Genomic DNA, 24,361 nt, shown 5'->3' on the forward strand with positions numbered 1-24,361 from the left:
AAATAATAGCGACCATCTTGTTCATTGTTTTCATTATTGATTTCTGCTCCACTTTATGACGGGACGTCGTTCCTCTGCGCTCCTCCAAGATCTCGCGGGATTTAAGATGATTCGGCTGCTTTAAAAAAAAAGGTGGTTCCTTCCCCTCTGTTGCTGCACCGGGCTGACAGACAGACGGCAGAGAGCTGCTCAGGTACAAACCAAGCAGCAGCGAGGAGGCTGACGGCTCCTGTCAAAGTCTACCTAGCGATACTTCTCCTCCTCCTCTGTGCGTGACTCGATTGGAGAGCGTGGAGGTGCGAGCCCGGATCCACCCCGCACCACCACCACCACCACCACCGCCGCCGCCGCCACCATCACACCCCGCTCCTCAGGTCACCTTACCGGCATTTTCCATCTTCTCCAGGCTGCGAAGATGATACCTGGCAAACGAAGAGCTGCAGTCATGTCCTTCTCGGCGGTGATACTTGGAGCCCTGATGCTGCAGTCCGTCTCCTCGCAGAACGGTAGGAAATAAACGCTCTCCTTATGGAAAATGCACGACAATAACCTCACATCATGGCGAGAGAAAATGCGGCTTTTTAAGGGGGGTGGTTGCGGGATGTCGCCTGCGTTTCTGCATTGGGGCATTTTTAATGAATCATTAGAAGATGTGTCTGTTTTTAAGAGCGCTGTCCATCACGATTATCTCTCCAGCAGCCAAGTCTCATTAGATAATCTCTTAAAGCAACACTAAAATGCACATATTAACTGAATAAAAAGCGCAGTTTTTGGCTTTGCATTGGCGAAAGAGGGGTCAATAAATGATTAACAGGCTACAATCTGTATTGCTGAAGTGGGCCATGCGCAGGAGGCCTGTGCGATGTCCCTAAAATGTCCTTTGAAGTGTGGAGCTGCATACATGAGCCAACAAGGACAAGTTCTGCTCAGGAAAAAAAAGGTGCATTTAGGGAAATGGTGTCACACTGAAGTTCAAAATCATGCTCAACATGCTGTCACGCCCGGGTCTGCAGGAATTCAGCCTTTGGTATCTTCTAACTCTCCCGCTGGGTGATTTCTCTGCACCAGCTCCTTGTACCAGAGCAGATCATGTATGTAATTAGATGTTAGAAGAAGGGCTCCTCTGTACTGTAAATAGCATCAGTCCATTTTGCTGCATCCTTCTATTTTTAGAGCAGAGATGCTGCTGCTGCTGCTGCTGCTGCTGCACTGGGAACCATGGCTTTAATGTCCTCTTCTTGCAACAGTGGATCTGTTAACTCTTTGCTGAGGTGCACTGCACTGCATCACAGAATGGCATTGATTTCTCAGCACCTTGTTCAAATGAACCCTCGACTCATAAATCTCATCCCCGCCACCGTTACAGCGGTTCAGAGCTGTGTCTCCGACGAGCATTTGGGAGGTGTGTTTTGTTAAGTGTCCAAGTGTAGCTGGTTGTGTCCCTGTGCAGGCTTTGTGTGAGAGTGAGTGAGAATTTATTCAGCCTCGGCCCTCCCTGGAGTTGACCATGTGTAGGAATGCATTACACATCCATCTCCTCCTATACTGCACACCCACTCGTAACATCTCCTCTTCAATCAGCGCTCCAGTGGATAAAGCTCACAATGCTGCTGAAATCTGATGGATTTTTAAATCGCTAGCTACAAAGTGTGATGTTTCCTTATCTTCTTCACTTGTCTTCAAAGAGTCCAGAGAGGATGAATGGTTCATAGATCAGATATGATTAATATAGGGCTACAACTAATGATTATTTTCATTATCAGTTAATCTGTCAGTCATTTTCTCAATTAATCGATCAATTGTTTGGTCCAGAAAATGTCAGAAAACGGTGAAACATATCAGTCACTGTTTCCAAGATGACATCCTGAAATGTCTGCTTTTGTCCACAAGCCACAGATATTAAGTTTACAGTCATAGACGAGTAAAGAATGTAAAAAAAAGTGTCAAAATTCTTAATTCATTATCAAAATAGTTGGCGACTAATAGCTGATAACTAATCAATCAATTAGCTATTCCTTACAGCTCTAGATTAGTATATATATTACACCATTAGTGGGGGGACATCATGATTCCCAGAATCTAGGATTATTTAAAGGTCAGGATTCAATTAGATTTTTCATATAAACATATTTTAGCACTGATGGCTCTGCTATTAAGATCAATAGATCATTGATTATTTATATTGTCGAATTCTTCTGTAAAAATATAGAAAAGTGCAGCTGCAGGTTACTGGTGAGCTTCACAACATCGTCATTGAAGCGTTATGTTGCACTGTTGTTGTTTTTTTTCTTTGAACACATGCCATAAAAAAACAGAAAAATCAATACAGATCCTGAGTTTGATTTTCATCCATTTTCGATGAGGCTCATTTTGATTGATTGTCAATTTATCATTGAAATCATTACACCTGGTATTAGTGTGTCTTGTTTTTCTTGATTCTTCATACAACTCAGTCACATAATGGTAAAATATTACCTGCAGGGCTCCCTAAGGATTTGTATTTCATCTAAAGTAGAGAGTTTTGGGTAATTTCTCACAGAGAAAGGATTTACCAAGTGTGTTGCGAATTTTAAAGGACCAGTGTGTAGGATTTAGTAGTATCTAGCAGTGAGCTTGCAAATTGTAAAGACCCTCCTCTTCCGAGCGTGTAGAACCAAAACTTACACAAATGTGCATACAAAAGGCTGAATCTAGAGCCAGTGTTTGGTTTGTTTGTCCTTTCTGGGCCGCTGTAGAAACATGGACACACTGGACCTTTGATATTTTCTCCAGCTCAGTCTGGTAATGCAGGATATTCTATGTAAGGTTCCCCAAAGACGTGTTTCATCTAAGACAAGGAAATTTTATTTATATAGCATTATTCAGACACAAAGCAATTCAAAGTGGTTTACAGGGGGATAGAAATACATCAGAAATAAGACATAAAAAGCATTAAAAATGCATTTTAAATACAATAAAAACAAAAAGTGAGCAAGTAAAGCAGATAAATAGTAAAATAGAGAAATTGCACTCTAAAGTGAAGTGGCTTTTCACCAAGAAGGCTCTTTAATCGTGCACTGAAACCATGTCTCTCATACAGAAGCCACAAAAACAGCCGATAGTGAAGGTCTTGACTAATGAAGCGATCAGTGGAAACGGAGGATTTTCTTGCTCCATTAATAAATAGAGTGCAGTCAATGAATACGTGGGAATTATCAGTCTTGACCCAACCGGAAATGTGCAAATAGTGAAGGATTTACCTAAGTTGTGAATTTTTTTAAAGTAATTAACATAGAGCTCATCATTGAAATGATCTGTACAATTTACAGCAGGGCTACAAATATTGATTACCTTCATTATTGATTAATCCGATTGACCATAATGTCTGAAAACAGTAAAAACCAACAGCTGAGACCAGTAGATGTTTGCCATTTTTGCTTGAAAGTGACTCAAATGATTCTCATGAAAACTGGTGCTGATTGTTTTTCTCTCAACCAGAGGCCCTTCTACGCGTATGACGTGAATCTTTTTGGGTCTCCTCTTGTTTACCTGTAGTTGTTGTGCAAACGCTCGCCGCGGTTGCCTCACCCTGTGCACTTCCGCCTGTGGTTTCTGAGGTGGAGGGTTTGACAGCAGATGTCTCGATAGTAATTTAGGAGGTTAGAGGTCATGTTATTGTTGCACGAAGTATCATGGGAAGCCTTTTGTTAATATTGTGTAAATTAAATGTTTTGTGGGTTTTTTTTATAAATAGTTTTCATTTCTGTCGTATTTAACATCAGCTGTCATAACTCAGCTCTCAGCTCATTCAGAGCTGCAACGATTCATTCACTGTTAAATGAATTCTCATCAATTTTGACAACCAATCAATCGTTTTGTGTCATTTTAAGAAAAAGAGTCAAATTTTTCTGATTTCAGCTTCCTAAATGTGAATATTTTCTGGTTTCCGTAGTTCTTTGTGACAGTAAACTCAAGACATTTGAAGACATCTTTTTGGACAACATTTTACAACATTTTCTGACATTTTATGGAAATAATTGTTAGACTGTGGAGACAGACCCGTACGTCCGTGTGCTCCACATGTTTGGACCTATTTTTCAACAAGATCGTGACAAGATTGATTAATTGATTAATCAAGAAAATCATTGTCTGATTAATCAACCATGAAAATAATCATTAGTTGCATTATTTAAAAAAGTCAAAAAACAGGTAAAATTCAGTTTGTAGTAGAGATTTGTTATGTAAAGATATGAGGTCAGCTTCTGGATGGTATTAAACTACATTAATCTTAGTATTTTAGGCTAAAATCATGTTTATATCTCTTTAAACAATCACTCTTGCTGGTCAAAATAATGTCAGTCACTCAAGGAAAATTTCTCTACATCCATCATTCAACCTTTTGGCTGTCAAAATGATGAAACCATTTTCAATATTGAAGTCGCCTGTACTTTTAATTCTCCTGAGCAGCATGTGTGTATTTGCAGTATGTGCTTTCTGCTGCTGTTCTGCCCTGATCTCTTGTTGTCTCTGTCCATCATCAGGACTGTTTTCTGTTCTGATAGAATATTCATTTAGCCTCCAATTAGCTGCTCGATATGTGTTGCAACAGTTTTTTTGGTACATTAACTGGGCCAGCGGCCAGGACTGCTTCGTATTCCACTGGTTTAAGTGGATTCGTCGGAAGAGACCTGAGAAAATATCTGCAAGGAAACACTCATGACTAGTCGAGGCCATCTGTTGTCAGGTTGTGCTGTTAGGTTTGAATAATGATTCAGAAATTATTTAGCATCAGTTTAAACTCAAGTCAGACTCCAGGGATGATAAAAAAGTGGTGTGATGAGGATGATCCTGTTTTCCTCTTTTCTGGTTTAAATACCAGATTTTGACAGATTTTTATCGATCTGATTGAAGGGAAGTACGATACGGCATTATAAACTGTGAGCTTTATTTCTCACTAAATGCAGTATGCAACTCTAAAACTTTATGAAAATAAGACTACACCATAAGGTTATATTTAGAGCTGAAACAATTAGCAGATTAATTGATCAGTAGATTAACAGAAAATTGATTATAAATTATTTGGATGATTGTCAGAGTTAGTTATCAAGCTCAAACTCTGCCTCTTCTCTGGTACCTGCTTCTCAAATGTTAGGATTTATGGCTTTCGTCTGTTTCATAACTATTTTTTTTTTTTGAGTTTTGGACCGCTGGTTGATCAAAACAAAACATTTAAAGATGTCACCTCGGGTTTTTCCATCATTTTTTGGACCAACCAATCTAATGGATTTGAAGTCTGGTATAAAACCTCCTACACATAAACACACTTTTATCACCAAGAAAACAAACACGGATTCAAAGCAACACGAAACACAGAGACAAAATGAAAACGGTGAAACAAACAAGTGCTTTAGCAGATATTTAAACTTTAAAATTGGGATTGGAAACCAATAGATTTAAATAAATAAATAAATGTGTGCACAAATTTGGAGTCAACACTGATGGGAATGAAAACAACAAAGTGAAAGCGATAAACGGCACGAGGAGGCAGCAGAAAATTATAGGTTTTTGAGCCTGCTCATTAACTGAAAAAAGAACTGACTTTATCAATAATAAATAATGATCCGTTGGTTGCAGCCCTGAAATGAAATATCTTTTTTTAATATGGGCAACACAAGCAACCTTAAGGTGCTGTTGTCTTTAAAGAATTGCGATGAACATTTCTCATAATTTCCAGACAGTGTAAAGACTATCAAAAAGATAATTGATAGATTAATTAATAATCAAAATACTTAGTTGGTGGTTTGCTCCATGCATATAAAATTATTATTATGGTTTTATATTTCTTTGTAATGTAGCACAGTGTTTACAGTGCCACCGTCTGGCTCATTCCTCGAAATCAAACCACTTTATGATCCCCCAGAAATACATATTTAAATAATTAAATCAATATCATAAGCATGCAATGATTAGTCAACTGACGGCTTGAACTAATGACGACTGGTCGACTTGGAAAATCTTTTGTCGCCCCAGTTGCAGCCTGAAGGTTAAGAATACGTGAATAACTTTAGATCGATCTGAAGTGATCATGAAACAAGACTGAAAAAGTACAGGACGCAGCCTGTGTAGTTCTAATGCCACCCGCACATAACCACACGCCAAAACTGAGCGAACATCGACCTGACATGAGCGACGTCATTCACACATATACAGCACAGTGGCGTGCGGGGACAGCGCGACTGGCTCAGCACTTTTTACACATCGGAGTCTATCGGAGGTGGCAGGATCTGTCTCTCAGCAGTTCTATGTTAAGAGCTGAGGTGTTGGCTTTAGTTTGCAGTCCCAGTCATGTTATTTCCTTGTACTGACTGTGTATATGTGTATATATATATATATATATATATGTGTATATATATATATATATATATGTATGTATGTATGTATGTATACACACTCGGCTGGTGGTTTCTTAGGTCCTGTTGCTCAAACTGATGCAACAGCCCTGCAGTAAATCATAACTTCATGAAGGTTAGAATCTCCTGTTTTAGAGACATTTTTATTCAACTGTATCATCATTTTGGAGGCTTTGTGTTGCTATTATTTTGTCCACTCCATTTCTATCAGTTCTCAATTCTCAGATTCTGGCTTCTTAAACGTGAATATTTTCTGGTTTCTTTACTCCTCTATGACAGTGAACTGAATATCTTTGGGTTGTGGGCAAAACAAGACATTTGAGGTCTTCATCATCTTGTGATGTGGGAAACACTGATTGACATTTTTCACAATTTTCTGACACCTTATAGACGAAACAACTAATCGATTAATTGGGAAAATAAGCGACAGATCAATCAACACTGAAAATAATCTTAAATTGCTGCCCTGCACACTGCCCCTCTGAAAATAATCCAAACTGTCCCTTTAACATTGAACACAGCCTCCGTATTTCATTTGTTCAACCACTTCCTTGTAAAGGTCGCCATTGTGATATTTGGGAATATCCAAAAACTTGATGTCCAAGTCTGTCGTTTCTCCTTTCAATCAGAAGTGTGTGCTTTTCTTTCGTACACGCGTCTCTACCCCAGCCTTGCAAACTGGTTTGTTTACAACGCACAGAGCTTACCATAAGGCAAATCGGCAAATCCCATATCTGTTAATTGGAAAAATCTCCACTCAGGATAAGACCTAATTCTGAGTATCCGTATGCTGCTTGCATGACCTGTCTCAACTTTGGAATATTTGCAGTAATATTGGAAAAGTGCATGTAAACTGAGTAATTTTTTAGCTAGGTGTACCTAATAAACTGGCAGCAGAGTGTGCACAGGATTCTGTACGTTCCTATAGTAAATGTGCTGGTCTTGTGGGCTGTGCAGCATGGTTATGATGTCGGCTCGACAAAAACACGTGATCGTCTGTCCTGCGATCATCTGCCCGGTCTGGTTGGCTGTCTCTTCCTCTTCCTACTTTGTTGCCGTAGCGTGCTTCTATGGAAACGGAGGGGGTCTATCACCACGCGCCCACACGCTCCCCAGAGACCCAGAGCTGCCGCTTCTATAAATCTCCTCTCAATCTCATGTGCTCTCCACAGTGCCTATAGACTGTACTTATGACTACAGCCCCCCTCCTCCTCCTCTTCCTCCTCCTCCTCTTCCTCCTCTCTGTGCAGCCATGATCAATTGTTTCACTTTTATTGCAGTCAGTTCAGAGAGGAACACGTTTCAGTGCAGTGAGATTACCAGCGCTGTTTGTGTTCTTTTCTGAAGTACTTATTATACACCCGAGATGTACTGGAAATGACAAGGTCACTTGGAGGACTTTTTGGATGTTAGCTCTGCGCGAGCCAGACGCAAATTTATATGATATCATTAATTGGACAAAACCAAGTGAGAGCAGCCCTGCAAGGACGTCCCAGCAGAATTGAATTAAAGCTTCCCAGGAATAGCAGCAATAATGGCTCAGGCAGATCTGAGGTCGCCTCACTCTCCGTCTTTCCGTCTCTTACCAAAATGAGACGACAGTTGATTTCGCTGCTTTGTCTTTGACGATTTTATGTTGTGTATTAGAGCAAATTAATATGATCTAATTAGCTTTAGAGCATTTGAAACAACAAGTCTTGTGTGTCCACCTTTTCATTTCGTAATATTTGCCTGAAGTCGTCAGCCAGCATCGATTTTTCGAGAGCAGCAGATATAATGCTGCGAAGAAAAGTCATGTAGAATTCCATCATTCCATGCATATTACAATCTAATACATCTTTATCTTGGCCAGTAATGTGTTGTCTTTGGTTGGAATTTTTATTAATTAATGAGAGAGAAAAAAAACCATTGGGTTATGCTGTAGATTTCATAATCTGACTGGTATTAAAGAGAGCGCGGGGTGCAGTATGTTGGCAGCAAAAAACGACCAGATGTCGCAAACAATAGTAGTGTTTAAAAGGGAAAAAAAGAAGAAAAATGATATATTCGAACACTTGGGACTAAGATATGTAAGCCTAATGTAGGCAGGATATAAACAAATATAAAATAAAAAAACACAAATAGAACAATTAATTAACATTATTCTGTACATTATAACACAATGTGTATTTAACTCTAGTCAGTAGTGATTTTAGATCAGGTTTACCGTCATTTAGGAGGAAGGAAATGTGCTAACATGTAGAAAAAAATGCGGAAATTTACACAAATGTTTACAGGAGGATGCATGAGTTTATAGTCCAGGGCTCGAAACTAACTTTTTCACCTGCTTCCCAAAACTCTCAGGGGTAACATACGATAACATCGCTGACGAGGCTGCCTGCAGATGTGTCTGCAGACATTTTTTGTGTATCAGTCTCATATGTGCAGGCATCGGTCAGTGAAAATGACAAATTCTTAAAATTACAGACAATCAGCCCGATAATCACCTGACTGACCGGTCAGTCACTATGTCTCAGTCTTCTATGTTAGTAAATTGAATATTTTTGGGTTTTGGACTGTTGTTTGTCAAAATAAAGCAATCTGAGTACGTCAGCTCTGGCTCTGAAAAATTGTGATGGACATTTTTCATTCATATACCTGCCAGTGAATCAGTGTATCAAGAAAATTATCATCAGATTAATCAATAATGAAGATAGTTAGCTTCAGCTGCAAAATTTAATTTTCTCCTTTTTCAGTTTAAATTTTGTTTGTTGTCTTTTGTTTTATTTCATTTGTTGTTTAATTTGTCTGTCCATGTCTTTTTCATTATTCAATATGATCTTTTTTTTCTTTGTTCCCTTTTCATTGATCCTGTTATTTTCTTGTCTTTCCATCCTGCACCTGTTTTCCTTTTTTCGGCGTATTCTTCACCACGTAAACCTCTTCCTCCTCCGCCGACCGCCAGCGGGTTTTGTGAAATCTCCTCTCTCTGAGACTAAGCTCACGGGCGACACCTTTGAGCTGTACTGTGACGTGGTGGGAAACCCCACCCCAGAAATCCAGTGGTGGTACTCGGAGATCAACCGAGGCGATTCCTTCAGGCAGCTGTGGGACGGCGCCCGTAAGCGGCGGGTGGCCATCAGCACGGCCTACGGCGTCAACGCCGTCAGCGTGCTGGGCGTCTCTCGCCTCATGATGGACGATGCCGGGACCTACGAGTGCAGAGCCAGCAACGACCCGCGACGTAACGACCTGCACCAAAATCCAGCCACCACCTGGATCCGCGCTCAGGCCACTATAACGGTGCTGCAGAGTGAGTGGTCAGTTTAGAAGAAACATCCCTCCCACCCCCACATTAACAACCAAATTTAACAGCTCCTGTGTGATTCAGCCTCCTTCAAACCTCTCCAGAGGACTGCTAGCTTCCTCCGTAGGTGCCATCCTCCCCTACAGACTTGGAAAATGAAGAAAAACACCATCAGCTAGTCAAGTAGTATTTTACATTCATCCCTCGGTTCAGTGCATCCTTCAGCCTGCAGCCTGTAGAGCCAAACCTCCTCCAGACTTCAGTTTCCTCTATACTTCATGTTTCTTTCCCTTTAATCCTCATTTTCTCATTATATTCAGTTTATTTTGATTATTATTGTCAAAACTGGTTTTATTTCTGTGTTTTAATGTTTCAAATTTTGCAGACTGACTAAATTTACACACAAAGTGGTCCATCCTTTGCAGATGCGTCTTTTCCTGTGAGACTTTTTTTCCAGAATCTGAAATGCAAAGAGTCTAAATGCAAAACATGTGGATCCTGAATTTGGGTGTCGAATCTTAATAACTTTTTTGGTCCAACTATATACAAAAATGTTTCTGTAGCGCAGAAAAATACCAAAAGCTGCTACCAAACATCTGATCAAATTAGTAATCATGTTTACTTAGTCTTTGATCAGATCGTTCCAGGTTTATTTGCGAAATTTTGCAAATTTTAGATAATTTCATGCAGGCAACGTATATGCTTATATTCCTCACGCTAAGGTACCAATTCTCAGGTGCTGTTTTGGTGGTTCAAAAAATTAAAAAAATAAATACAGTTAACACTTCTGAATACTCAGATTGAGAGATTCACCATTGTTTACATGTACAAACAAGATGTAGATAATCAGGATTAAGCTGAATACAACACTCCAATTAAGGTCTTCGAGGTTTAAATGCTAATCCAAGTGAGGATTTTCTGCAGGTTTAGTTTCAACCGGATACAAATTTTGAGTCCTTAAAAGCTTTTTAATCTCATGTCTGAATTAACCGAGTTGTTGGATGGACCTTCACCTTGAATTATTAAGTTAAAATCACCGTCTCCCAGGAGAATCGATTGTTGTAATCTTAGCTGTAAGATTTCTCTCTTTAGGATGGTGGCCACTCTGAGTAAGGTGGGTGCCGTCACAGGTGGCTAGCCACTTCATTCGGCCCCCTCGGCCCCACAGTCTTCGCCCGTTTTTAGATTAGGTGTGAGTTAGGCGGAGTTTGTCACTGCCAAGACGGTGATGGCCAGAACCACCTCACTGTGAGCTGCATAACGGTTCTTCAGAAACCTGTGGGTGACGTCATGGAGGCTCCATCCAATATTTACTTTAGAGTCTGCATGTAACAAAAAAATTTAAGCTCATTGATTGGATACTGAAATGCACCTTGGGAGCTGTAGTTGACTTCTCTACTTACATTTCTATGTACGGAGGCTTGCACATTTTTGGTTTTTAAGAAACAAATAAGCTTTTTTTTTTTTTTTTTTTACTGATGATTCAACCGAAAGTGTTTCATGTCCAGCCGAACCTCAGAAGAGCTCCCACACTCCCACCTTCAGCTAACAGTACAGAAAATCACTTCTACTTAAGGAGCTCTGGATGCCCAAAATAATTCCTCCCACTTCACGGCTCTATTCCTGTGCTGTATTGTATACAGTTTGGTTGGTTGAGGTGTCCGTCTGAGTTACTTATTTACATCTCCCAACACACCGTCACCCACCAGTCCGAACACGCATCACTTCTGTCGTGGCTGATCTGTGCCTCTCTTACAGAGCCGTCAATCACCTCCTCTGAACACACCACACTTCCTGTGGAGGGCGACGCGTTCACACTGCAGTGCAACCTAACCTTCGCCCACAGCACCCACCAGGAGAGCTTCTGGATGAAGAACGGAGAGGAAATCCCAGAAACGCGCACCCAAAACAAGAACACCGAGTACAGGTTGGAGACGCGGCAAAAACCTTGTGCAGCTTGTGTGTGTGTGTGTGTGTGTGTGCGCCAGCGACAAATAAGGTTCGGCATGATGAGCATCTCAAAAAGCTTTTAAAAACTTGTTTTAACAGCATGTGTCAGGTTTGTTAAAATGCACACTTTGTATTTATGTTGGTTGTAACATAATTTGAATGACATTTGCACCATTTTTTTTTACAAAAACTAAGACTGAATGCACCTAAAAATGTCAAGTGGTGTAAGCACAAAAGAATTACTATTCTCTCCACCCACAGGGTATGTAGGTGTACTCATGAAAGTAATAACTTCATTTTAATATTTCACATGAAAATAGAATTATATGAAGCATATCTCTGAACTTAAATTGTGTGCATTTGCTTTACACATGCTGAAAAGCTGAAAACACCTCTGCTTTCCAAATAATCTTTGACAAATTAGGTTAAAAAATGTTAAAAAATCATGTTATTGCACCACAATAGAGGATTGCATTTTATCCCACATTCATTTTACTGTTTATTATCATATTTTTATGAAAGATATGGTCATGCCACTTAGAAATGGACACTGAAAATCAGTGTTGCATGGTGTGAAAGGTTACACTATTTGACATTTCAATTTAAAATCAAATTTTACAGGCATTATCATGGACACATATGCACATGCACATGACCTTGGTATGAATATTTCCAACATAATTTTTTATAGTAAATGCTCCTTCTTGTAATTAAGAGAAATTATTAAAGGAAAAGTCTGTAATATATTTGCTGTAATTTATTATAAAATGACCATGACATGCCATCGGGGATCAAGGAAAGGTGCTAAATTGACTTTCTTCTTTGGCAACAACACTAAAGGTTCAGTGTTTCTCTTTTGAAATTTCTATTCAGGCCCAGAATAACTATTTTCGTTTGCCTGTTTCATGTTAATTTGATTTTAAATTAATGCAAAATGTTCGCTGAATGAGTTCATGTCTGTTTATGAGTCATAAGAAATCATTAATAATCTTATTGAAGGTGTTAACGGTTAATTTGAGCGACGCAATCACAGAACTCAGCAGAGCAGTGGGCTTTTGTTTTTGGGATAACTTAGCTTTACAACTTTACAGACCGACAACTGACAGTTATAAGCAGCTGATCAACTTGCAGTGTAAGACTCGTTGTCGCTTCCTCGACTCCGTGGCAGAGGGGACCGGGGGAAACGACTCGCTTCAACCATAGATCATATATTAAATAGGGATTCGACCTATTTAATATACCATTTGTGGCTCCAGCTCACTGTTTGGACTACAGGAGTCACTTTTGGATGCACATTTGTTACATATTGCTCCTTTAATGTTTTCCTGTTCCGTGTAAATCAAAGCATTCCTGACCATAAAATGTCAAATTATATTTTAAAGTTTTCCTGACCTTGGCATGCAGCAGTTAGGATCCTCAGGGGTCCCTCTGTGTGAGATCATTTTCTGTCACATGGTCTGCAAGACTTTTAATAACTGATGGTTACACCACCTGACACTTTAGGAAGGCTGACATGAGTGACAGTTGACTCCCCAAAATTAAAATTACATATTTTTCCTCTGGCCTGTAGTGCTATTTATCCATCTAGATTGTTTTGGTGAGAGTCGCTGAGTTTGCCTTCTATTCAGTATAATAGAATTAGATTGCACTCGCCTTGTGGAGCTCAAAGTGGAAAAAAGAAAACAAAAAATCTTCTGTCTAGTGGAAAGAAAGTACATGAAGCTGCTCACCACAAAGTCTGTGGATTGTCTTGAGTAACCGGGTCATGATTTCTGGAAGAAGACATTTGTGTTGAGTTTTTCAAATGTGTTTTTTGGCGCTTTGAGATTATATTCAAGAGATGGTTAATCTCCAAAACTCTGCAACTCAAAGCAGCGTCTTTATGGTTACACTTCCCAAAATATTCTCTCTGAATTGATTAAAACAAAAATTTTAGATTGTATGACAGTAATTTGCACATTTATTTCAGAACTTAATTTTAATTTAAATTTAACCATGGGGACACAAAGTTATCTGGATGTTATTGACTTGTGTGTGAGAGTGTTAAACACAGAGTTTAGCAGCCTGATGTGGGTTCACGCGAGGTGTTTTTCTACCCTGCAGGCTGAACAAACCACGAGGAGACGACGCGGGAGTGTACATGTGTGTCTACACCTTCGATCTGGCTCCTCCGGCCAACGCCACCATCGAGGTTAAATGTAGGTGTTGATTTGTGAGCTGCAGGCGTCACTTTGTCCGTTTCGAGGCCACATTAGAGATGTCGCCAATAAAAAATAAAAAAAACTGGCCCGAGTGGCCTTGAGCACGAGCAGCCCTGTCATGCGAGGACCTGTGATTTCAAACAGCTCTGCTGGCTGCTCAGGGGCAGCCGGCGCCCTTGACACCTCCATCTAACCAATGCCCGGCTCAGTGGCAGCAGATGGTGTCTTGTTTGTCTGATGGCGAGGGATTATGTCTCAACGGTAAAATCTGGTCAGCCTTTTCTGCCGTCCCATGCAACACTATGGAGGCAAATTGGATTTCGGGACGGTTCGCTTTTATTTTATGGGGCAGAAAAAACGATTTACAGACAGGGAGGTTTATAATATCCAAAATACATAGAATAATGTTCACACGTTCCTGATAGATTAGATTAAATGTTAAATGAATGAAATATTCGATTTGACCTCTATTCAAATAGAGGTCAGTCTGACTTCCCTGTATTTTACTCTGATTATGGCTAAAACACCTGGAATTACAGTAACATGTCCTTGTATTTTAGGTTTTATTATTTAACATTCATTCTATTTAAAATTAAATTAATTGCCAGCTATTCTGGTAATTGATTAATCTTTTTGAGTAATTTTTTTAGGAGAAAATGTCCAAATTCTCAAAAATGTGATGATTTTATGGGCTCTTTTGTCCTCTATGACAGTAAACTGAATATATTTGACCATTTTTGATCAACATTTTTCACCTTTTTCCAACTTTTTATAAACCAAACAACATTTTTTACAGGAATTTCTCTCCTTGCTGTCTTGTGTGCTGCATTATTTACCACCGACACCTGTTTTAACACCAGTTACATTTTTTTTTAAATCTTCCTGACTCTGCAAAGTGCTTTGTGCATCTTGTTTGAAAAACACTCAATAAATAATTATTTAATAATAATTATTAATAATTTTATTTTTAACGACTGGTATTTGTTATTTTGTTTTAGCCGCTCCAGAGATCACAGGCCACAAGCGTAGTGAGAATAAGAACGAGGGCCAGCGTGCGGTTCTCTACTGTAAGTCTGTCGGATACCCTCACCCTGTGTGGACCTGGCGCAAGTTTGACAACGGCATTTACAGGGTACGTGATACGAACCAACGCTCCCCGGCCACTTTATTAGGTACACCATTACCATTTAATGCAACAGATCTGCCACAAACAGTTCCTGTTGACACTGTCAGAGAGGTGTTATCTCAGTTATATATTTATAATTCAGGTCGTGTAGTTGAACTGCTATGAACACTGTTGTCTTTATAAAGGCAGAATTTATGGCTGGGTTATTGTGTTTTATTTCATTAGATTTTACAGGTGTATCTCATAAAGTGGCCACTGATTGTACATTATACTGATATGTTTCCATAATTGTGAATGATTTGCTGCAGTTTGTTTTACTGGGATGCCGTCACAGACATCGAGGTGCATGGATGATGAGGCTTATCTTTGTGGAATACCTCAAAAGCCTAAACAAACAAACAAATATATATATATATATATATTTTATATATATATATAAATATATAAACTATTTTACTATTAATTTGGTGATTTAAATATCCTGGTTTGTATTGACAAAATTGTAAACATGTCTGAGTTAAAATAACTGGGGTAAGATGATGCTGTAATTATGAGAAACAACATTAAAAGGCCCAATAAACTCTGGCATGTTAACTGGAGTGCATTAGAAGAAGATAACTCAGTTATTAGCTACCTAAGTGGAGGAGAAACGCAGAGTTAAGAGGTTACAATCCACTTTGGCTTAAGCCAACATTTTTTCTACACCAGCGCTCTCCTCTGCTTGTCTCAAAGATTCTCTGCAGGACTACTACTACTACGACTACTACTGTTAAATGGAAAGTCGTGCATGTATTGTACATTAATTCATAACAATAATGATGACTGATAATAATGAATGACTATTTATAAAACACCTCTCAAAAAACAAAGTTACAAAGTGGGGAAAATTCGATACACCGAGCCAAACAAATAAACAGATTTGTTCTGGTGCTGGAAATCCTGGAAATCTTTGTACATTTCTTTCATTTCATTCCTCCACAGGAGATTGACAACTCGACCGGACGCTTCTTCATCAGCAGCAGAGACAACTACACCGAGCTCCACATTTCCAACCTGGACATCGGCTTAGACCCGGGCGAGTACCACTGCAACGCCACCAACATGATCGGCAGCCGCGAGGAGAAGTCCGTGCTGAGGGTCCGCAGCCACTTGGCCCCGTTGTGGCCTCTACTGGGGGTTTTGGCCGAGATCATCATCCTGGTCATCATCATCGTTGTTTATGAGAAGCGCAAGAAGCCAGAGGATTTACAAGACGGTGAGTCACCAGCCCCGGTGCTGAGGGTTGTTTTATTATTCCTCTGTTTTTAATATATCTGAGGAGAAACGGGTCTCAGTTTTGACGCAGATGAGTCTTTTTTTTTTTTTTTCTTTTTGTCCAGGTCAGTGAACTTTTGGTCACTGGATTTTTCAGAAGCAGGTACTCACAAAACAACTAAAAGTGACTTTTGTTTTAAAATACAAAAATTACAATTTAAATACAAACACCAGTGGGAGCAGCCGTACCTCCAGAGCATAACCCTCACTGCTTTATCAAGATTTATACATTATGCATTTATTAACACTTAACTATACATTTTAATGCGCCCAGATCTAAGGTTTAAGCACTGATACTTAATAAATTATTTTATTATTCACTTAAAAGCAGTAAATCATATTTCTTTTTTTTAAATTTTATATTATTTTCAGGCTTCGTTCCTTTATTGGACAGTGACAGCTGAAGAGAGTCAGGAGATGAGGGAGAGTAAGAGGAAATATAACATTAATAATAAAGGATTTATTATATTAGATTTATTACTTAATGAGTGTTGTTCACACTTTAGATCCAATAGCCTCAAAATGCATCATTAACTGTTGACTGTAAACTGTTGCATAATAAAGAATGTAGAATTTTTTATATTCTGAGACCAGATGTTGTCATTTACAAGATGAGAGCAGCAAATGTGCCAGTGTTGCTTCAGTTCAGGTTAAATGTCTCTGATATGAAGTAGACATGGTAAAAGGATAACGAAAGGATAATTCAATGACCAAGAGATACGCCGACCCTAAAAACCCCCGTCAGGGTGGCGTTGGACTGTGAAAGGTGGCGCACTTTCTTCTGGGGCGGCCGCTGAAGTCATTCCTTCACCAGAGTTCTCTGCCAGAGTCGCCTGACACTGATCTGCGCCGCCCCTGCGTTCAATAATTCAGTCTGGCGAGGTTGACCCGATAGGCGGACACTGTTGCAGGAGGTCGCACCTTGTCAGGACATTTTCATGTATTTAATATTCATGAGAAATATGATACTGCAGTGTTGCGGAGGTGGACGGTTTCAATTATTAATGGCCTCCCAGGGACCTTGCGCTGTCCCCGAGCTGCTGCAAGCTTCACCACGAGACACTCATTTAGCTACACGACCCGCATGTGTCGTCCTGGGATCGTCAAATACTACTGAGTACTTTAAGAGCATTTTTATATCATAAATTATGCATTAATGGTATTTGGGCGACCTTTTCCTCTCAAACAGAATTTTGATGTTGTCACATGCTGATTAGATGCAACGTGCAGCGAATGACTGACAGCTCAGAGCAGTGACACTGTGCAGGAATATACTGTCAGTGCTGTTGGGTTTAAGTCACGGTGAGAATCCTCACCCTCTTACAAAATGGATGTAGACTGCGTGAGTCATGCAGCAAAATCCTGGCATGAAATGTTAATAATTCTTATTTTACTTGCATTTCTTTAAATTAGGTTAGCCTCGGCTGTATTTTAACAGATTGTTGTAATATCTCCCATCCCCCCCTTTTCCCTAATTGCATAACCTAAACCGTGTTTGTGGTAAGTGTGAGACTTTGCATGCTTCATGAATTTCAATAAGCATTCAGCCTCATCTTCTTCCACTTCACAGCACAGCACACAGCTCTGTTTAGCTTCCTCATTAGTGTCAAGTGCGGTTTTAATTTTTAAAGGGACAGTTTGGATTATTGGACGTGCTGTTGTACTGTATAGGATACTTATTGATAGTCAGTGTGTTACCTACAGTAGATGGTGGTCAGAGTGCCACCAGTCAGAAGAAGCAGAGAGGAGCACCGGCACACGTACACTATATTTAGAATATTTTTTACAGCTTTACCTTACTATCAGGCAGCTTAGAAAGAGCAATATTTGCTCTCTCCTAATGCACCAAACTCCATAAGCAAAATCACTCATTCCACCTTGCAGAACACGGGAGATGCTGCTGATGCCGCTGGACTGATCTGTTAGTTTGTGTGTGTTATTGTGTGACTTTAGAGAATCTGAACTATCCTTCACAAACACAGACGTCACACAATAACACAAACAAACTAATCGGTGGGGGCAGTGATCGACCAGCAGCTCCCATGTTCTGTGAGGTAAAATGAGTGATTTTGCCTCTGGGGTTTGGTGGTTTAGGAAACCTTTTTTAAGTGGCTAAAATACCTTTTGTCGCTGACCCTGTCTACAGCAGTACGTCGTTTAGCTTCGGTGCTGGCACCTCACTCTGCTTCTGCAAGCTGGGGGCGTGCAGACCACCATCTACTGACACCGACTGATCGATAAGCATCTCATGCAACTCCAATAATCTGAACTATTTTTTTTTATGACTGTATTTTACAACCAGAAACTTCAGATCTTTGCACCAAACTTGTAATCACTGCAGCAGTGAAATGGCATGTAAGTCACTGCAGAGAGGTGAAAATAATTTGTGTGTGTGAATCATTTCTACTGTCACTGTTTCACACTGTGGCAGTGACTTCAGTCGAGTGCTGATATTGATGGAGCCGCTTCTCACTAATCTCTTTTAGAGTGAACAGCTGCTCTTTGCGAGCGCTGCCTGTCCGTGCATGACAACAGTATTATTTTTAAATGTGACTTTTGCCTGTATGTAATTGTTCTCACTTGCTCATGCGTTTAAATGTGGTGTGTTGTTTGTGAGTGACCTCATGAGGTGGTTTCCTTGCGGCATGACAGCATATTGTTCGCTATTTTGTTACTCCATCTAGTCTACGTTTTCATCCCATGTCACAGTCTGCACACACAGTATAACTGAAACATGAAAAATTCTCAGAAACCTCAGGACCAGATGCATCATTTGTCAGCCATGATGCCATTTTTTATGCTCTCTGAACAAAAAACAGCAAAAAAAACCAAAAAAAAAAACACTTGTCACTTCATCAACGTGTGCAACTTCCTTGCGATTCTTTTATTTTTTGGTCTTCATTTCTCCATATTTTCCTTTGTTGCCACAGATGATGACCCAGCTGGACCAGTGTGAGTATTTAACATTTTACTTTTCCTCTGTTTAGCCTGGTTATGAGTGTTTAGTTGTAGCTTATCTTGATGTGTCCACTCCTGACTGTCTTTAGAGCTCAGTGTGCAGTTCTCCCCAAATCTGGGTCACAAATAACTTAGAGCTTCCTATGATGCTGATTTGCTGCGTTCAAATAAATCACAGGGAATTATTTAAAGTCAAGTAAGGACATTTCATTGACAAGTTACAATCTGAGCTGTCCTGATTAGGGAGGCTCTGCCCGTGATGCTCTTAAGACTGAAAAAGGCCACACGTTAAAGGTCCAGTGTGGAAGATTTGTGGGATTTATTAGCAGAATGTGGAAGAAATGGTATAATCACCTGAAAATTTAAATCATTGTGTTTTTGTCACCTTATAATGAGCCGTTTATATCTACAGATGGTGCAGGTCCTCCTCCACGGAGGCCGCCATGTTGCAAACACTCGCTCTGTAGTTACAGCCTTTAGCGTTTTTCATGAGTTTGTTTCCACTGTGGGTTTTCTTCCACGCTTGAAAAGGGAGGCGGAGGTTAGTTGGGTTCAGTCTGCAACTTCACTGTAAGATGCAATTAAATCCTACACACTGGTCCTTTAAGTCGCCATGTAACCAGTCAAAAGCAGTATATAAACATTTAATAAATTGTTTATAACACACTATAATGCACTTGTAAACAGATATTAGTGTTTATTCAATTCAGTTAAATTCAGAAAACTGTATTCATCCCCAAGCGCAATTCAAGAGGCAGACATAGTTAAAAAAAGAACATACATACAGGACAAGACAATATAAATACATTATAATACAGTACATTATAATATAAAATATACCTATGCTTTTTGTTTTTATAGTCTTTAACATGCAACTTCTTTAATCTTTAACTGTCTATCTGCTTGTATTCACTTTATGTTTTTATTGTCTCTTAAATATATATTTTTAAGTTTTCTTAAAGTCTTATTTTTGATGTTTTTCTTCCCTGAATGGCCTTGGGTCTGAATAATGCTATGTAATTAAACTTGCCTTCAGTGGAGAATTTATAATTGTTGATAAGTACTGTATATTAATTAATTAACACTTAAAATGCCCTTATAGCTGCTTACAACTAAATTATAATGTGTTATAAATATTTAATAAATGTTCATATACTTCTTATAAATGCTACATAGGGGTCTTAAAATGTGTTACATTTTCAGACAAAATAAGCCTGTATTGATCCCCAGAGGGGAAATTCAGGCATTTCAGCAGGACAAGGACAGAATTTAAATACAGACAAATAGAGAATTTTTTTAAAAAAAAGTATATAAAATAAAACAGAAGCCATACTAGAGAAAGTTTCTATTCTTATTTTTATTTTGTAGGTTTTTTTTTTTTTAATTATAAACTATACTAAGAATTGACCATCTTCACAGCAGCCAATTTGACCAGTTTCCAATGATTCTAATTAAGGTTCAGTTCCATTTGGCTCAGAGTCGAGGTGTGGCTCTTGCTTATGTTGACTCATTGTAAGGCTCTGTTACACTAAATGTAGCGTAACCTTGATTAATTTTAATAATTAAATGTGTGTTTACCTGCTTTTTGATGTCAACATCACAGGTGTGAAAAAATATCTATTGTTTAACAACTGTTGCTGGACCAACATCTGGTTCACTGCTCCACTGTGAAGAATAGAGTTTGTGTTCATCAGATGTTCAGTGTTCACTGATGCTGAAATCAAGTATTATTTTCATTATTGATTAAAGGGGCATTTCACCAGTATTCCTCATGACATCATCAGGGCAATTTTGTCAGACTTCTGGACTCGGAACTAAATTTCAACAGTCACATAAAGACGGTTACTAAATCAGCCTGCTGTCACCTTAAAAACATAGCACGAATTAAAGGTTTCTCTGTCTAATCAAGATACAAAAAAAACTTGTTCATGCTTTCATTTTCAGCAGGCTGGCTCGGGCCTGAATACATCTCTGATTTACTTGTATGTTATGAAGCACCCAGACCCCTCAGATCACCTGGTGCAGGTTCACTCAGTGTCCCAGGATCAAAATGAAGGGAGGTGAAGCAGCCTTTAGTTTCTCTGCTCCCCACCTGTGGAACAAACCTCCTGAATGCCTGAGATCAGCTGAAACTGTTGGCTCGTTTAAATCAGAGCTTAAAACATGAAGGTTTACTGAAGCTTTCCACTGAAGTAGATACATAACATTGTTTTATGTTAATGTGTTTCTCTGCTCCTGTAAAGCATCTTGAAGTGCCTTGTGTCTGGCCTTGCCTTGCGTTGCTTTGCCTCCTATCACAGCCACATCATACACGTTATACAACTGTTTTCACTGGCTGAGCAGGACCAAAGGGGAACATTTGTGAAGCCAGCCAGAATGCATTGAGCTGCAGAACCTCGAATGCCTACTGGCCGGCTTCAAAAATGGGTCAGTCCCCACAGACCGCCATGTTAAAATGTCCAACTTTAAAGCAGAAATAAACATGTTCACAGCCTGGTGCAAAAAACGGTTTTGGTCTCTTTAGCTAATTCCCTCGTTCATGACGACAGGGGGTGAATTTTTATTTAACTCACCTGTTTAAATTATATTAAACAGTTCTACATGATTAGCCAGGAATTAGACTGAGTCAGACGCTGCGGTCGTCATGCAGATCATGTCCATGTGTTACAGTCTATGAGTAGGACTGACCGTGCATAATCTGTGAAGTGCCCCTTTAATCCACTGTTGTTTTGTTCTTTTCTAAATGAAACCAGTCAGAAATTGTGTTGACAGATGACTTCAAATTAGTTATTCTAATAATATAAATGATTTAACAGATATTTTAATTGTAATGAAATGTTTATCTGTCCCTCACGATCATTTCTTTCATTTGAGGTCTGACCTGATTGTGTTTTTTTTTTGCTTCCTGTTAAAGGAAAACTAATTCAACCAACAACCACAAAGACAAGAACCTCCGCCAGAGGAACACAAACTGAGCAGCCCGTCTGCTGAGTGAGTATTGAATTATTAAGAGGAGGCCTGATTAATAATGTGCATTACACGCTCGTGGCTACAAATTACAGGATGAGCCTCCGTGTGAAACTATCACCGAAAGCTCTCGTCAACAAAAAACACAACTAATGAGCTGAATTTTCTCTCTTTGCTCGCAGGTTTCATTTCACATGTATTGACCATATGAAGGTAAACCAGGAGGGAATCCATACCAGTTGTTAATAGGATTTATCTGCCATTAAAAGTATGGTTGTGGGGGGAGTTATAAGTGAGGCATGCCTTATGATTTTGTTGTGTGAGTGTGCGAGGTCAGGAGGTACTCGAATCATTATGGGATTGTTAACATTATAACCACTGTTGCTGCATGCAGTTGTTGACGTTTATGATTTATTCCCTCTTATCCACTAATTTTAATATTTTTACTACTTCTAAAATAATGCATGCAAGATTTTGACCTTCTGTTTGAAGGCAGAAATGTTTTCTTTCTTTTTCTTTCTTTTTTTTTCTGTCGTTCTTTTTCTCTGAGAGTGGCTTCATGTAGATAATCTGTGTATTCTAGAGGAAAAACAAGCCGGGCAGCGTAAAAGAAAATGCCACCATAATCCGGTATGACAGTTGTGTATAGTTTTATCATTCTGCTGCATACCATTTTCTAAGTTTAATCATTTTATCAGATAATATCTATTACATTTTAAGGGCTTTGCAATGTCCCTATAAATTTGATTAAGGTTTAATTTACTGTATGTATGTACTGTATGTGTTCAATCACTATAACTATGTATCAGATCAGCATTATTATAAAGACTATTCATATTATGATGCACTTAAATGTTGAGAATTATGAAAAACTGTATAAACCTACTTTAGGAGATCTGTACTAATCATTCTAACATATTGTTTTATAATTATGTGTATTGTACAGCATGGCTATTATCCTATGCAATTATTATCCATATCAATATATTGAAAAATCATTGCAGCTTTTGATTTCTCTGTGACAAAGCTTTAAACTAGTAGGATCACCGTAGAGCGTTGATGGCATACTACTGTACACAGCTGCATGAGTTCTCTACAGCTGGCGTGGGTAGGCGGCGACAGAAAAAAAAAAGCCCACGTCAGGACTGACACATGTGAAGCAAACTGCAAGATCCCGACTCATTTTTAAGAATAAATATCTTAAAAAAGAAAGCGTGTCTGTTGAGTGGGTCTCTTTGTGAAATTGTGCCAGACGTGAAGTTGTTCCATCAGGCCCCCCTCCCCCCCGTGGGACTGCAGAGAGGTAAAAGCGTGTGGGGAGCAGCACCATCTAGTGAGGATCTGAATGACTCACAGCAGAGACGTTCAGCATGATGGTGATGAACTGCACAGGAACAAGGACTAACAAACTTTGATTAAGAAAATCACAGCAGCTGGCAGATGAAAAACATCGGTTAAGACTCAAGACATCTTTTGTGATCAGTTAATAATTGATGCAATGCAAAAGCAAAATTGTAGATCAAACATGAAGGAAACTCCTTTCTGGGAGCAGCGGGATTTTTCTTTGAAAAGTTAAAATTTAGAGAGGGAGAGAAAACAAGGAAGAAATACAAAGATAAAAAATACAAAAAGGGGAAAAGACAGAGTGATAATACACAAAAAAGAGAAAAGTGGCCCAAATAAAGGAAGACGTGGATGTAAATGCAGTACACAACAAACATAAGCACAAAACAGCGTACAATACATATAATATACAACAATAAATCCTTAAAATGTTATTTTATTGTTCTTTTTGTGTCATCTTGCCTGGAATAACAGATGAAACAAAGCAAACTTGACCTCATTTACAGACTTTTCTTCTTTTGATCCATGAGCCTCGTCTCTGTCAAATAAACTCATGAAATAAAAACATGTAATACTCAGTATATCTGAGCATTTTTTTTCTTCAGTCTGCCCACACTGTCCACACTTTCTCCTTCCAGTGATTTTGATGTGTAAGATTCAGATTAGATGTGAAAAGATGGAAAATGTGACACTGCAGACACCCAAGGATGAAGCCGTGCAGTGTGTGCGCAATATTTAACAAAGTAGGGTGAGTTAGTTTGGTTAATAAACAGGCTTGGGGAGTAACAGATTACATGTAATGAGATTACAAAATCTGGATACAAAG

The 24,361-nt window shown here is 39.1% G+C and overlaps 1 protein-coding gene across 4 annotated transcripts; it reads left to right on the top strand.

Moving 5' to 3' along the window:
- Positions 1 to 110: 110 nt before the first annotated feature.
- On the top strand, positions 111 to 23,403 carry LOC146316953 (neuroplastin-like). Of its 4 annotated transcripts, XM_084734197.1 has the most exons (9): positions 113 to 506; positions 9,334 to 9,681; positions 11,434 to 11,602; positions 13,729 to 13,823; positions 14,825 to 14,958; positions 15,934 to 16,207; positions 19,197 to 19,218; positions 22,139 to 22,215; positions 22,374 to 23,403. In XM_084734197.1, the coding sequence occupies exons 1-8, from the start codon at positions 416 to 418 to the stop codon at positions 22,197 to 22,199; spliced, it is 1,194 nt and encodes a 397-aa protein (XP_084590323.1). In that variant the 5' UTR covers positions 113 to 415; the 3' UTR covers positions 22,200 to 22,215; positions 22,374 to 23,403. The 4 variants fall into 4 exon arrangements, with proteins under 4 accessions (XP_084590325.1, XP_084590324.1, XP_084590323.1 ...); XM_084734200.1 differs by lacking the exon at positions 9,334 to 9,681 and having other exon boundaries at positions 121 to 506; XM_084734199.1 differs by lacking the exons at positions 19,197 to 19,218; positions 22,139 to 22,215; positions 22,374 to 23,403 and adding an exon at positions 17,772 to 18,262 and having other exon boundaries at positions 111 to 506.
- Positions 23,404 to 24,361: the final 958 nt, after the last annotated feature.

The sequence above is a fragment of the Lutjanus erythropterus genome, chromosome 13 (assembly GCF_056507025.1).
Source record: "Lutjanus erythropterus isolate fLutEry1 chromosome 13, fLutEry1.hap2, whole genome shotgun sequence".
NCBI classification, from domain to species: domain Eukaryota; kingdom Metazoa; phylum Chordata; class Actinopteri; order Lutjaniformes; family Lutjanidae; genus Lutjanus; species Lutjanus erythropterus.